The following is a 16,267-nucleotide window of genomic DNA, read 5'->3' on the forward strand; positions in this document are numbered from 1 at the left end:
ATTGGTCCGTTGATCTGTCCATCAGTGTGTGTGTCTGTTTGCACCATATGTTTATATGAATATCATGACAAACTTCATTGCCCTGTTAATGTAAGCCTACTTGTGACAATAATAAAGATTCCATTATTATTATCCCCGTTTTCAGAATAAAGTAATTTCCTATATTAATGGAATCAAAAGTTGCTTTATGCATTGGATAATATTTGGAAGGCCAGTCTTTTACATTATTATTCTGCAGGGAGCTTTAAGTATTGCAAAAAAAAAAGTAGTTTGCCAGGAGCTGCCACATTACATTGCATAAAATTGGCAATGCGTATTGCATCGCCCCGGAGAGGGAGGGGATGCCAAACACTGATTTCTTTGCAAACTGCAGCTTCTGCAACGACCCATTCCCTCCGCTAGTCGGGCAGGTTGTGCAGAGGGGCAGGGGCAGTGCCGGGGCACCGAGGGAGGCAGAGCCCCGGGACAGCGAGCGCTGCGAGGATGCGGAATGAGGGGCGACATGCTGTCAGTCAAAGACCTCTGCAGACTGCTGGGCTTCCCCGGAGGTGAGTGTTCCCCACCCGCACCCTGTCTCCAAGCGGCTGTGCTCACCCCCACTGAGAAACCTCCCATCAGTTAGCAATTGGCAACTGAGGGCCTGGCGATTGACAATAAAAGTTAACTTTGTTTAAAAGTTTTGGAAGTACCCCAACTTCTCGCATTCCGAATTCTTGAAATTACTTTGAAATGTCCAATGAGCGACCGAGCGAATGTTGAAGGAAGTTATGTGAACTAAAGGATTTATTTTTATCTAACCCCCTTTTTAACTAACTGTGCTGTCAGTTAATCAGCGCCATTGTTGAGGTTTAAAAAATGTATGCATGTATACATATAAAATGCAATGTCTTTTGAACAGTAATGTGTATTTCCTCTTCAGATTGGTTTAAGCCAGCAGGGTGTGTTCCAAGGGCATTGATACCAATGTAAGATGTTTTAACTCATCTCAGTAAAAGCTCTCTCCAAGTCCAACGAACTGTTTTCCCGTGCAATAACTATTGGTCGTTAGGAAAAGATGCCAGCTGCTCTATGCGCAGCAAGATCCCAGGTATGGCTGGCTGACTTGATCTGCTGTGATCTATGTTGGTTCAGAGGGCCTGCCTGCTTGATCCGGACACTCCCCTGATCTTCACTTTCTGGCTCTGGAATCTTTACTGTGTCCTGGTACAGAGTGTGGAGTGAGCACCTCTGCAAGGTGCTGGCTCTGACATTCTAACGTTGGGAAGTCAGTTTATATCATCTCCAACCTTCCGAGGAAAGCGCGGTAGCACAAGTGGACAGCACTGTGGCTTCACAGCGCCAGGGTCCCAGGTTAGATTCCCCGCTGGGTCACTGACTGTGCAGAGTCTGCACGTTCTCCCCGTGTCTGCGTGGGTTTCCTCCGGGTGCTCCGGTTTCCTCCCACAGTCCAAAGACGTGCAGGTTAGGTGGATTGGCCATGATAAATTGCCCTTAGTGACCAAAAAGGATAGGAGGGGTTATTGGGTTACGGGGATAGGGAGGAAGTGAGGGCTTAAGTGGGTCAGTGCAGACTCGATGGGCTGAATGGCCTCCTTCTGCACTATGTTCTATGAAAGTGGCAGGGAAGTCTTGTAGTGCAGTCATCGCGTGTGGGGTCTCGTGGAGGAAAACGAGGGCATTCGATTGCCCTTTTCCAGTATTATCTTGCAGGGAGCTTTTAAGTGTTATGTCATTTTGCAGGTGGTGCCCCATTATATTGCAAAATATTGCAAAAAAAATTGCACTTCAGATATTGCATTGCCCGCCCTGGAGAGGGAGGGGATACCGAACACTGATCTCTTTGCAAACTGAAGCTTGGGCCATGACCGTTCCCTCCGCTAGTGGAGCTATTTCCTCTTCTTTAGCTTCAGCTACCTGGGCTCTTGGCTGTGGAATTCCCTCCCTAAACCCCCCCACCCCCCCACCCACCTCTCTTGCTTCATTCTAAGAAACTCCTTGAAACCTACCGCACTTGCCAAGCTCGGGGTCATTTTTTCTGACATCCCTTCACGTGGCTCAGTGCCATCTTTTGTTAACGTTCCCGTGGAGGCTATTTTACTCTGCGAGGCGCTATATAAATGGAAGTTGCTGTTGTATCAGATGGAGTATACGCTGTTCAAGTAGCTGTTCTACAGCTCACTGGAATTATATCTTTAAGTAGTTCAGCCATTCAGTGTAAGCGTGTGGAGGCCTGGTCTTGAAATTAAAGTATAGTGTGTTTTATGTCTGGCCCACGTGGCCAATATAGTGTGGCTCTGAGGCATCGAGATTTAAATGGAGCTTTGTTCTGATTAACCCTCAAAACGATTGGCGATGGTATATTTGTGACTGGCTGTCTCACAGTCTGAGGTCAAAGATTGATCTATGTCCTTGGCAGTGTATACCTATGTGAAAAGTGACTGTGTTCCAAGGAACAACGTGATGTTGAGATTTAATGAACAATCAACATCTTTGTTGTTTTGATATTTCACTGGGAATCATAAAATCACGGCATCACAGTGGTTAGCACTGTTGCTTCACAGCGGCAGGAACCCGGGTTCGATTCCTGCTTGGGTCACTGTGCGGAGTCTGCACGTTCTCCCCGTGTCTGCGTGGGTTTCCTCCGGGCGCTCCAGCTTTCTTCCACAAGTCCCGAAAGACTTAGGTGAATTGAACATTCTGAATTCTCCCTCTGTGTACCCGAACAGGTGCCGGAATGTGGCGACAAGGGGATTTTCACATTAGCTTCATTGCACTGTTAATGTAAGCCCACTTGTGACACTAATAAAGATTATTATTATTCTAAAAAATTGTGACTGTTGTAGATTGTGCTGTGCACTCTATTGAGCTGCTGATTGTTAAATAAATATGTATTGGTTTATATCCTAAGCCACTTTCTCAAAGGGTATATTCCTTAACTTACCAATGACGAAGTTGTGCGTTAGCAAGCAACATTTTAGGGTAAACTGGAATGCAGTGATAGATACTCAATTTAATCTTGGAAATCAGGCTACCTTTGCCCCTGCTGGCTAGGTAAAGCTGCAGCCTGTTTTGTAGAGGATGCCTGGTCTATTTATGGAAGTTATCATTGACGCTGAGCTCCAGTGCTAGTCATAATGTCGAGACGCTCCAGTGCTAGTTTAATACCAACCTCAAATCCTCCATTATTAAAACTCAGGTTGCTCAAAGCTCAATACTAGGTCCTGCTCACCCATCTCTCTCTGGCCCACACTGTCTATCAGTTTTCCAATGCATAAGATTTCAATAAAAAAGTATAATTCACAGGATGTGAATTGGCAAGGCCAGCATTTATTGCCCATCCCTAATTGCCCTTGAACTGAGTGGCTAGACTATTTCAGAGGGCAGTTCAAGGTCAACAACATTGCTGTGGGCCTGGAGCCATATGTAGGCCAGACCAGGTAAGAAAGGCAGATTTCCTTCCCTAAAGGACATGAGTGAACCCGATGGGCTTTACGACAATCGATAGATTTATGGCCACCGTTACTGAGTCTAGCTTTCAATTGAATTTGCATTCCACCAGCTGCTGTGGTGGGATTTGAACCCATGTCCCCAGAGCATTTGCCTGGGCCTCTGGATTACTAGTCCAGTGAATCTTTATCTTCAGATCTCTCCCATAGTCTTCAGTCTTTAGCCAGGCCACTGCAAACTCCTTGTAATCCTCTGTCAATCCTCTGACTCTGGATTCAGTGTGTTCCCCATTCCTTCATTCTATTATTGGTGAAAGAGTCTTCGGCTGTTCTGCATGGGACACACACTCCAGACCTATCCACCTCTCAACTTCTCTGTCTGTCTCCCCCAAAAACAACTAACCTGACAGTCGTCCATCCAAACAGTATCCCTATAGTTTGACACATTTCTTTTACCTATTTACTTTTTCTTTCTCTTCTCCCCTTCTCTCCCCCTGTAATCCAACTGGGAACATTTTATATTCTAACTTCATGATGTGTTATGTACTCTGGGATAACACAGGCTGCAACTGGATGCAGCTTTGACCAAAAGATACTCCAGACCTTGAAGTTAGTTCAATCTGATTTATTGAACTAGTAGCACAGTTAGCACAGTTCTCTATGAGTTCGACTCTCTGCTAACCTAAGTGTGGTTACTCTGTCTGACTGAACCAGACTAGCTCTTATCCACGTGCTTGAGGTGTGTTACTGTACATACACCCTGACTCACTCTGTAGATGTTCATCAATGGAACGAGGCGGCGTATGAGTGCCTCATGCCTTTTATAGTGAGATACCCCCCCTGAGTGTCCTGCCTGCTCATTGGTCATGACCTGTTCTCTGTGTTCATTTGCTGCCTGTCTGTATATCATTATGTGCATGTTTGCATATCATGACACTTCACTCTCTCTAAATGCAAGTTGCTTTTAGGGAAGAGAGACACTGAAACTGCATTGGCTGCTCCTTCGCCTGACACTTCGCACCCGCTGATGTGAAACCATTTTTGTCCAGGGATGTGCCAAGTTGAACTGATTCCCATCTCCTCCTTTTTGAAGCAAAATGGTGAACCAATTTAATTAAATCAAGTAAACTGAGGGACCAATGAAGGGAGTTTCCTCTTAAAGGGTTACCCCGTCAAACAAAATACAAATCACAAAGGAAACTTAAAAGCATAAAAATACAATGTGACCCGAGGGGTTGATGAAACAGCGCAGCCCTGCGGTGCCCAACGGGCACGTCATTCCCATCTAAGGAACTAGTTTGAAATTTATTCCCAAGCTCATTTCACGTGAAGTCAATTGTTTATAGGAGGGGGTTTTCACCAGGTCAGTTTAGCTTTGTTGTCTGTTTATTTGTTCTCCAAAATTCGGTATGTCTTACCCATTGCCCTGAAGGCACTTTTTGTGACACTGCTCCACTTTAATATTATGGTTCCGTCTACAAAGCTACGCTGCCACCAAACAAATTGCTCTCTAATGTCAGGTCATAGACATGGCATTAGACAGACCACCCTGTCTCCCAAACAGAGTGAGAAAGTTGCTTCACCCACTCACTGGTCGCTCGAATATGTCAGAGGTTCAGACACATTGGTTCAGGATGGTTATTACAGAACTTTTCTCGGGAGGAGAATCTATATTGTATCTAACTGAAATGCAGGTGGAAAATGACATTTAGAAGTGTTTCGAGGTGAATATTCTATGTTGCAATGGATGCCGTCATGGGAAGTTACTGAGACGACAACTTATATTTATAGCGTACCTTTAACATAACAAAATGTCACAATAAAACAGTACGACATTGACCCACATGAGGAGATATGAGGTCAGTTGATCAAGAGCTTGATTTTAAAGGAGGAGAGGGAATGAAGTTTGGGAAGTAAACTGACTTTAACGATGACTATCTGCCTCCTGGTTAAGTTAGAATGGGAGTTTTGTAATGTGGGAATGTGTCAGAGAGTGAAAGTCAGATTCAGTGCGACCTGTACTCTGGGCTATGACTAATTTAGCTTGAGCCGATTGCATGCCCTAAATTTGTTGACGGTGCATTTGGCGAACGGTGAGACTGTTCGATAAATGTACTATCAACCAAGATAGTATCTCTTTTGAAGCCGTTGTTACAACTGGGCTGCGAGTGTTTTTAAAATGTGCTGTTACATTGTGTATAAATGTTTTACTTCTGTGTTATTGCTAAGGTTTATTCAGCCTGCATTTACACTAACGCCTTTGTGTCGTTCATTGAAGCAAGAGTTACTGTACACGTAGCTATGGACTGGAACAGTTTCAGACGCCCTTGCAAAACAACTTTGGTTGATGAAATGTGGGGTGGGATTTACCAACCAACCCGCCGCGTGTTTTTCGGCGGCGGAGGCAGCCAGCCAGCGGGATTTACCGGTACCACTGTTGTCGATGGGATTTCCCGTTGACTGCACCCTTGTCGCCAGAAACCTGTGCGCCATCGGTGGGACTGGAATATCCCGCCGATGTGAACAGCCGATAAATTCTGCCCAAGACTTAACATTTCAGACCATTGACCTTCCATCAGAACTGGCAGAAGTTAGAGATTTATTACTTTTATGGCAGGGTAAGAAGTCTTACAACACCAGGTTAAAGTCCAACAGGTTTGATTCAAATCATTAGCTTTCGGAGCGCAGCTCCTTCCTCAGGTGAATGAAGAGGTGGGTTCCAGAAACATATATATAGACAAAGTCAAAGATACAAGACGATACTTTGAATGCGAGCATTTGCAGATAATTAAGTCTTTACAGAGCCAGAGAGAGGGGTAATCCCAGGTTAAAGAGGTGTGAATTGTCTCAAGGCAGGACAGTTGGCAGGATTTTGCAAGCCCAGGCCAGATGGTGGGGGGGTGAATGTAATGCGACATGAATCCAAGGTCCCGGTTGAGGCTGTACTCATGTGTGCGGAACTTGGCTGTAAGATTTTATGGCAGGTGCAAGGACCAGGGGGGAAAAGGGCAAGGAAAGAAGAAAGGCCTGCATTTATATAGCGCCTTTCAATATCACAGGAGATCGCAAAGCCTTTTACAACTAATGAAGCACTTTTTGAAGTGTTGTCGTTGTTGCAATGTAGAAAAGACAGCAAGCTCCTGCCAAACAACGAAGTGACAAAGACCAGATAATCTGGTTTTGTGATGTTGGAAAAACAGCACATTGGTCATGGCTCAGTTGGTAACATTCTTGCCTCCTGAGTTGGATGGTTGTGTGTTCACGTCTGCCCACCAGGACTCAAGGCTTTAATTTTTAAAAAAAATCCATTTAAGGGGCTATTTAGCGTGGCCAATCCACCTGATTGTGGGGTGAGACCCATGCAGACACGGGGAGAATGTGCAAACTCCACATGGACAGTGATCTGGGGCCAGGATCGAACCTGGGTCCTCCGAGCCATAGGCAGCAGTGCTAACCACTGCGCCTCCGTGCCGCCCAGAAATCAAGGCTAACACTCCAGTGTAGCACTGAAGGAATATGTTACAATTACGAGCTTTACAAGATTGTTTTGGGACTGTGACTTAAAGTAAGGTAAGATGAAGGGGGTCATGTGAGCCGTTCTGAAGTCTGCTTGACACCTGGCCTGTGGTTGTTAAAGATTAAGGGGAGGCCCAGGGAAGACAGCGGCAATGGTGTAAGGTGTTCATGGTTCGGGATAATTACTGTCCCATTTAGTTCTAAGCTGGGGTGGCACAGTGGTTAGCACTGCTGCCTCACATCTCCAGGGTCCCTCAATTCCAGCCTCGGGTCACTGTCTGTGCGGAGTCTGCACGTTCTCCCCGTGTGTGCGTGGGTTTCCTCCGGCTGCTCCGGTTTCCACCCACAGTCCAAAGATGTCAGGTCAGGTGGATTGGTCGCGCTAAATTGCCCCTTCATGTCGAAACGATTAGGTGGGGTTACTGGGTTACGGGGATAGGGGGGAGGCTTTATTAATGTGCACTTTCCAAGGGCCGGTGCAGACTCAATGGGCCGAATGGCCTTCTTCTGCACTGTAAATTCTATGACAGGACAGAACTTCACAGTATTGCCCTGGAGTGCCAGCCTTGATGTTTCTTGTACTCAAGTGTCTGGAATGGGGGTCCTGAATGTGGAACTGCTGACTGAGACTCAAGGATGCTACTCACAGAGTTGACTCCTGAGGGACTGTGAAAGGGTGGAGGGCAGGAGCGAATAAATGCAAAACAATAAGGGTGGTAATGGGACGATAAAGAAATGATGAATGGGTCCCTAGAGGAAGGTTAAGTGGCGACGACAGAATCATTACCAGCCGCTGCTGGTTATGATCTGAAGTTGTTGATCTCGATATTGAGGTCAGAAGGTTGTAGCGCACTGAATCAAAAGATGAGGTACTGCACCATGAGATATTGGATAAGGAGGTATTAAAACAGAGGGCAGTAGCTTGGTCAACGAGGTAGGTTTTTAAAGAGCATCTTGCAGGACGAGAAGGGTGGAGAGTTCTGTGGCATTATGGGAAATGGTCAGAATACAAAGGGTTAATGTCATATCATAATTAGCCACTAGATGGAGCTAGATGCAGAACTATATAAAGCACTGACTCACAGGCTTCTGGGAGAATGCTGGAGAGGCGAGCATGGGAGTAGTGAGAGTGATCAGGGTATAGATAAGAGTGTAGACTAGTGTCAGTGTAGTGTAGATTACTGGATTATTGTTTACTATAGGAGTAAGTGGTCGAGCTTTAATAAGTAGTGTAAACAAATGTTAGCTTTGTTAATGAACTTAGCTTCTGTGTCTTTGTGAACACTACAACATCCAGCCTGAGAACAAGTATCACAAGGAACACCGCAAGTTCGGAAGGTATTCGATAGGGGCCAGTTTGGATTATGTTTCAAATACTGTCATGAAGCCACTCCCCTGACCCGGGGGTGAGGTGAGAGTGGGGGATATGTTGACTAAAGTGAGTGATGCTGATAATTACGGTGTTGAAACACATGGAAATGTTAGGATGCATTTCATATCATCGGCATTCAATGATCCGGGTCCTCGAAATCCTTTCACAACACTGGAGAGGTCCCAGAAATATCTACCAAACATTCCTGACATGCAATAAAATGGAATTGCTGTTTGTGTAAAGCACGTCTGGATGGCCAGATTTTGCTACAGAACCATTTTACCAGTTGTGACTGCACTTCAAAAGTACGTTGTTGATTGCAAAGTGCTTTGGTATGTCCTGTGGCTGGGAAAATTGTTTAATCGATGCATTTTTTCATTTCCGCATTCCTGTCTGTCTTTGGCTCTCCTTTTCCTGCTTTGGTCGTGGATGTCTTTACATTTTGCTCCAATGTTCCAGTGGGACAGACAATCTTGTGGATCACGTACACGGCAAAAAAAAATCACTCCTGAGAACAATGGGACCTTATTGAATCTTTTAATTTAAATGTAATTTACGTGCATTTTTAAAATTGAATATCATAATTAAATTACTTCATACCAGAAACAAAAAAGACATTTTCATATATTTTTTTAAATAAACATTTTATTGAGGTATTTCTTTGGCATTGTAACAGCAACAAAATCAACCATGTACATAACAAGGAAAATATTAACATAGTGCAAATACCGCCCCCCTCTCCCACAGGTCCCACCATTACTTACCCCCCCTAATCTACGCTAGCCTAACCCCCTTCCCCCCCATCCTCCTGCTGACACTTAATTCTCTGCGAAGAGGTCGACGCGGCTGCCACCTCCGGGCGAGCCCTAACAAAGACCCTCTCAGGGCGAACTTAATTTTCTCCAGGCAGAGGAAGCCAGCCATGTCCGATAGCCAGGTCTCCGATTTCGGGGGCTTTGAGTCCCTCCATGCTAGTAATATCCGTCTCCAGGCTACCAGGGAAGCAAAGGCCAGATCATCTGCCTCTTTCTCCTCCTGGATTCCCGGATCCTGCGACATCCCGGAAATCGCCACCTCTGGACTCATTGCCACCCTCGTATTTAATACCTTGGGCATGGCGTCGGTAAATCCCTGCCAAAATCCCCTCGGTTTTGGACATGCCCAGAACATATGGACATGGTTCGCTGGCCCCCACGCACACGTCGCCTGTCCTCCACCCCAATGAATCTGCTCATCCAGACCATCGTGATGTGAGCCCGGTGAACGATCTTAAATTGGACCAGGCTGAGCCTGGCACATGTTGCGGTCGCGTTGCCCCTACTCAGCGCATCCGCCCAGAGGCCCTCCTCTATCTCTCTCCCCAGCTCCTCCTCCCACTTTTGCTTCAGCTCCTCGGTCTGTGCCTCCTCCCAACCCATAAGCTCTTTATATATGTCCGAGACCCACCCCTCCCCTATCCATCCTCTAGAAACCACCCTATCCTGAATCCCCCTTAGCGGCAGGAGTGGGAAGGGTGGTACCTGTCTCCGCAGAAAGTCACGCACCTGCAGATACGAAATTGATATTTTCATATTTTAAGCATTAATATGACCTGAACGCCCGTTCATTTGAAACATTCTATTAATATGTTATATAAAATCATCGCAATAATGCTCCAAGAAGCTAAGTTCTATCTTAACCAAACAAAATTAACAGTAGCATAAATCATGCTTAGAAAATGTTGTTGTTGCTCGTGCCTATGGCGACTGGTGCTGTGCATGCGGGAGCTTCTGTGTGAGGTGATGCCAGTGGCGGAGCTGAGGATTCTGGTCTCTTGTATGCCCTTGGCCAGCCTGTTGCGCCTCAGTGGCTTGTATTCCCGTTCAGCCTGACTGTTCTTTGAGAAGCACCAGCTAACGGACCGTAAGGTCAGGAGTTGGAATGAACGGCGTGTCTTGGACCCTCTTCCGTGTTGTCCAACCCACCATGCATGATGCTGCCATTCGAAATAAACTTAATGGAAAGGAAGATTGCATTTCTGTAGCATCTTTCATAACCACAGTACTGTCAGCCAAAGAAGTACTTTTGAGGTGAAATGAGTGTTGTGATGTAGGATACATGGCGGCTAAAATGTGCACAGTAAGCTCCCACAGAAAGCAAGGATTCACTAATGTTCTTTGGGAAAGGAAATCTGCCATCCTCTGGCCTACAATAACTCCAGATCCGCAATGTGAGTGACTCTTAAATGCCCCTCTGAAATGGCCCAGCAGACCACTCAGTTTTATCAAACTACTAGAACGCCTAAAAGGAATGAAACTAGGCCCCACATTGACCAGAAACGCCAATGGCACACCCAGCCCTGTATGCCCTGCAAAGTCCTCCTTTTCCTGGGGACTTGTGCCAAAATTGGGAGAGCTGTCTATCAGGTTAGTCAAGCCTGACATAGACATACTCACAGAATCTTATCTTATAGACAATGGGTGAGATCTACCAGCCACGTCGCGCCTGACCAGGAGCACGGCGTCGCCGGTGGATGTCTCCCAAATCCGGCGAGGCGGCGCGATCAACATCCCGCCCACAAAATCCCGCCCAAGCTGCTCTCGCGTTAGTAGGCCCTAAACCGACTAAGTTCTACTCAACTGGGATCTACCGGCCTTCCGGTATCTAACGGCCTCCCCAGGGAGTCCTCAAACCGGGCACGATTCAGTCCTGGTCTACACCAATGCGGGTCAGGTGGAACGGGGGTAGAGGTGGGAGGAGGCGGCGGGTGCTCTCCCAGGCCATCGGAGACCCCTGGGTGGTCAGGGACAGTGCAGGGTGGCTGCCTGAAATGTGGGCACCATGGCACTTCCTGGCTGGCATCTTGGCACTGCCACCATGGGACGGGCACTGCCAGGGTGGCTATGCAAGCATGCCGCGGTGGCACTGCCAAGGGTCAGGGCCTGAGGGGTACCATGTCCATGAAAGGAAGTTGGAGGGGGTTTATGAAGGGTGGGGGGGTGCTGGACAGGCAAAAGGGGCCTCTGGGAGGTTGGGGGAAGACGGGTGGGGGTCCAGGAAGGGGGGGCTCTGTAAGGGGGTGCAGGGGGGGGTCTTAAGAGGAGAGGGGAGACGCTCCTCAAGTGTCCTCACTTGGGGGGGGAGGGGTTGTGGGATAATGCCCATGGGTGTGGGGGATTCCTAAGCTCAGTTGGAGCAGCTTGACCACTACTGACCAAGCTAGTCGAGTCCTAAAGGACATAGCTGGGACTACGACCGGTAGCGAGGGAACCAACAAAATGGAAAAACATACTTGACCTCATCCTCACCAACCTATCTGCCGCTGATGCATCTATCCATGATGGTATCGATAGGAGTGACCACCGTACAGTCCTCGTGGAGACAAAGTCGTGTCTTCACATTGAGGGTACCCTCCATCATGTTGTGTGGCACTACTACCGTGCTAAATGGTTTAGATTCAGAACAGATCTAGCAACTCAAGTCTGGGCATCCATGAGGCGCTGTGGGCCATCAGCAGCAGCAGAATTGTACTGAACCACCACCTGTAGCCTCATGGCCCGGCATATCCCCCACTCTACCATTATCGGCAAGCCAGGGGATCAATCCTGGTTCAATGAAGAGTGCAGGAGAGTGATGCACTATCAATTGCGACGAGACGAGAGTAGAATGTAATCGAGGCTTTATTACACAGAGATGTGTGGCCTCCTACAGCTGCTGCCGAAATGGCTGCAGTTCGGGGAGCACACACATTTATACTCCGCCTACTGGGCGGAGCTAGCAGGCAGGGATCTACCCCCGTACCTGTAGTACAGGGGCCTTACCGTAATACCCTCGTATGCAGTGCAGTATATACAATATAATACAACAGTGGTGACGACCACAGAGAGCATGGATCAGCACTAAGTATACCGAAAATCAACTTGGCGAATCTATAACACTGGACTACAAGTGATAAAGCTAAGTGATCCCACAACTAATGGATCTGTTCGAAGCTCTGCAGTCCCGCCATATCCAGTTATGAATGGGGGTGGGCAATTAAACAAACTGGAGGATGAGGCTCCACAAATATCTCCAACCTCAGTGGAGTGGGAGCCCAGCACATCAGCGCAAAAGGCCAGGCTGAAATACTTGCAGTCAGCTTCACGCAGAAGTGCCGAATGGAAGATCTGTCGCGGCCTCCTCCGGCGGTCCCCAACATCACAGATGTGAATCTTTCTCCAATTTCACCCCACCTGATATCGAGGAATGGCTGAAGGCACTGGACACTGCCAGACTAGGGGCCTTGACAACATTCTGGCATTAGTCCTGAGGACTTGTGCTTCAGAACTTGCCGCGCCCCTAGCCAAGTTGTTCCAGTACAGCTACAACACTGGCATCTACCTGGCAATGTGGAAAATTACCCAGGTATGTCCTGTACACAGAAAGCAGGACAAATGCTACCCGGCCATGTACCATCTTAAGGGGCCACTGTCAATCATCAGTAAAGTGATGCTCAGTTTGGGTTCTATCGGCATCACTTAGCTCCTGACCTTACTTCAGCCTTGGTTCAAACATGGCCTAAAGGACTGAATTCCAGAGGAGAGGTCGGCTGTCCTGACATCAAGGCAGCATGTGACTGAGTGTGGCATCAAGGAGCCCTATCGAAACTGGAGTCAGTGAGAATTAGGGGGAGAAAACTCCGCTGGTTGGAGTCATGCCCGGCACAAAGGGAGATGTTTGTGGTGGTTGGAGGTCAATCATCTCAGCTCCAGGACATCGCTGCAGGAGTTCCTCAGGGTAGTGTCCTCGGCCCAACCATCTTCAGCTGCTTCATCAATGACCTTCAGCTAAGGTCAGATATTAGGGTGTTTGCTGATGATTAATGTACAGTACCATTTGCAACTCCTCAGGTACTGAAGCGGGTCCATGTCCTTATGCAACAAGACCTGGACAATATCCAGGCTTGGGCTGATAAGTACCAGAAACCATTTATACCACAAGTGTCAGGCAATGACCATCTCCCCATGACATTAGTGGCATTATCATCACTGAATCCCCTATTATCAACCTCCTGGTGGTTCCTATTGAATAGAAACTGATCTGAACCAGCCGCATAAATACTGTGGCCAGAAGATCAGGTGTGAGGGTGAGAATTATGCAGAGAGCAGCTCCCCAAAGCATATCCACAATCTATAAGGCACAAGTCAGGAGTATGATGGAATACTCTCCTTTCCTGGATGAGTGCAACTTGAAGAACACTCAAGAAGCTTGACATCCCCCAGGACAAAGCAGCTCACGTGATTGGTACCATATCCACCACAATAAACGTTCACTGCTTCGACCAACTAACGCACAGTAGCATCAATGTGTCCCGCCTACAAGAAGCACAGCAGCAATTCACCCAGGCTCCTTCGAAAGCAGCTTCCAAACCCGCAACCTCGACCACTTAGAAGGACAGGCCAGCAGCTGCCAGGGAACACCAGCTACAAATTCCTCCCCCCCGCACCAAGCCACTCACCATCCTGACTTGGAAGCATACCGTTGTTCCTTCACTGTCGTTGGGTCAAAATCCTGGAATTCCCTCTCTAATGGCACTCTTGCTGTTCCTACAACACATGGACTGCAGCGGTTCAAGAAAGCAGCTCATTAGCACTTTCTTGAGGGCATTTAGGGATGTTCAGCAAACGATGGCCTCGCAGGTGATGCTCACAGCTCCAGGACGGATATTAAAAGAAATGACGCAAATGGGATAATGACCAGATAATTTTTTAGTGGGATAAATATTAACCAAGGCACCAGGAAGAGCACGTCTGCCTCTCTTCAAAGTGGTGCCAGAGGATCTTTGATATCAGACAGGGAGGACAGATGGGGCCTTGGTTTTATATCTCATCTGAAAAGAGCTGGGGTACCGGTTTTGAATTTTGTGCCCCAGTCTTACAGTGAGTCTTGGAGTTAAACCCACAGCGCTCTAACGTGGAGACGAGTGAACTACCATCGGAGTCAGAGCTGATAATGAAGGAAGCGCATTGACTAAAAGTGCTTTTTTCCAGCTGTTTGTTAGGCTCTACAAATTAACAGCAGATGACTTCATTCTACTTCGGGATCTAAAATTACATGCTCAATCGACGAAGCAGCTCCTTTGAACCTTCAATGCCTCTACTTGGCATTCCCTGTGGCGGTTTCCAGCTACACGATGATGCTTTGATGTGGTGGTACATTTGGATGTAGGTAATGTAACTGGGGTAGCAATGCAAATGGATTATCGTGCTGAACTGCCATGAGTAGGCATTTAGCAAACAAACAAAAAAAAAGATAGGGAGGGGCCCATGCCGGCAGACCTTCATGACCCACCCATCTTGCTTACCTGTAAAGCGACAGGTGAGCCTGCTTGGTCCTCATGATCTCACTTGCTTTGTCATTCAATATTACATTTCTGTGTGGGTTGTTCATTACATGTCCTGGAGCTCACACCAACACTGCTTTGTCCCGTTGTGGACTCTCCTGAGCAGCTCACACCACCACTGCTTTGTCCCGTTGTGGACTCTCCTGCGCAGCTCACACCGCCACTGCTTTGTCCTGTTGTGGACTCTCCTGAGCAGCTCACACCAACACTGCTTTGTCCTGTTGTGGACTCTCCTGCGCAGCTCACACCGCCACTGCTTTGTCCCGTTGTGGACTCTCCTGAGCAGCTCACACCGCCACTGCTTTGTCCCGTTGTGGACTCTCCTGAGCAGCTCACACCGCCACTGCTTTGTCCCGTTGTGGACTCTCCTGAGCAGCTCACACCAGCACTGCTTTGTCCTGTTGTGGACAGAATCACATCAGGTTAAAGGCTTTACTATTATGAGTTTAAATCACCCAAATGATCCAGAGATAGTCTTTCATGGCTGAGGTCACAGCAAATCCAGCTCACTGCAAAACACAGACACTCCCCAAGCTCTTTATCTCCAAACTGCTGCTCTCTGGAAACACACAGACACACACAAGCTGCTTTTTCAAACTGAAACTTCCAAAATGGCTGATCTAAAGCCCAGCTCCACCCACTCTCTGACATCACTGTTTTCTTAAAGGTACATTGCTTAAACATCCATGTCTTGAAGGTACTCTCACATGACATCTCCCCCCAAGAAAAAAAAATAAACATCACCTTCAAGATGGTTTCATTTTTCACTTTTGCACCATCCACTAAGAAATGCACACAGTAAATATACATTTTCATTTACAGAAAACACACTCAAACAGGTATAATAATATAGTCCATTTTTCTTTGTTCTTCTTCCTCCAACCAAAATCATTCTCGATTGACAGTCTCTTTGAACAAAGTCCCTGCACGATCCATCCATTCCACTACTCCTCGGCATTTCTCTTCAGAATCAGATACTTTCGTTCAATCTGACCACAGAGTCCCTTGCAATTCTCCAACACAGGAGCATTGGTTACCACAGCTTTCAGGCAGTCAAATGCCTGTTGAAAGTCCGCTGTCCATTGAAATATTTTACGTTTCTTCAGCAATTCCATCAGTGGAGTAATCCCGCCACAAAACGTTTGCACAACTGTTCGATCAAATTCATTCATGCTAAGAGATCGCATTATTTCCCTTCGTCTTGAGGGTATCGGAAAATCCGCAAGGAAAGTGATTCGGGCTTCTCCAAATTCATTTCGGCTAGGTTCATCACCAAACCCGCCTCCTGAAGTCGATCGAAGAACTCCACACGATGTTTTAAATGTTCTTTCCATGTCAGGAAGTTGGAAATAAAAGCAGATTGTCCCAATTTCTCAATGCAATCTCTCAAACGTGGGATAGGATAAGAGTCCGTTCTTGTAACTGCATTCCCCTTTCTGTAGTCCACAAACAACCGTTGGTTACCATCTGGTTTAGGTACCATCACTATGGGTGAGCTCCATTGGCTGCAACCCACTTCAATTATGCCATTTATAAGCATACTTTCAATCTCTTTGTTAACCTGTGTCAATT

General features: G+C 47.0%; 1 protein-coding gene across 1 annotated transcript in view; it reads left to right on the forward strand.

Annotated features, from left to right (window-relative positions):
- The first annotated feature begins 416 nt into the window (after window positions 1-416).
- Window positions 417-16,267, forward strand: part of LOC140393308 (uncharacterized) — a 160,711-nt gene continuing 144,860 nt past the window's right edge. Inside the window, exon 1 of the mRNA XM_072479621.1 lies at window positions 417-548. Within this exon, the coding sequence (XP_072335722.1) occupies window positions 491-548 (58 nt within the window). The 5' untranslated portion in view covers window positions 417-490. The remainder of the gene's footprint in view (window positions 549-16,267) is intronic.

The sequence above is a fragment of the Scyliorhinus torazame genome, chromosome 16 (genome assembly GCF_047496885.1).
Source record: "Scyliorhinus torazame isolate Kashiwa2021f chromosome 16, sScyTor2.1, whole genome shotgun sequence".
NCBI classification, from domain to species: domain Eukaryota; kingdom Metazoa; phylum Chordata; class Chondrichthyes; order Carcharhiniformes; family Scyliorhinidae; genus Scyliorhinus; species Scyliorhinus torazame.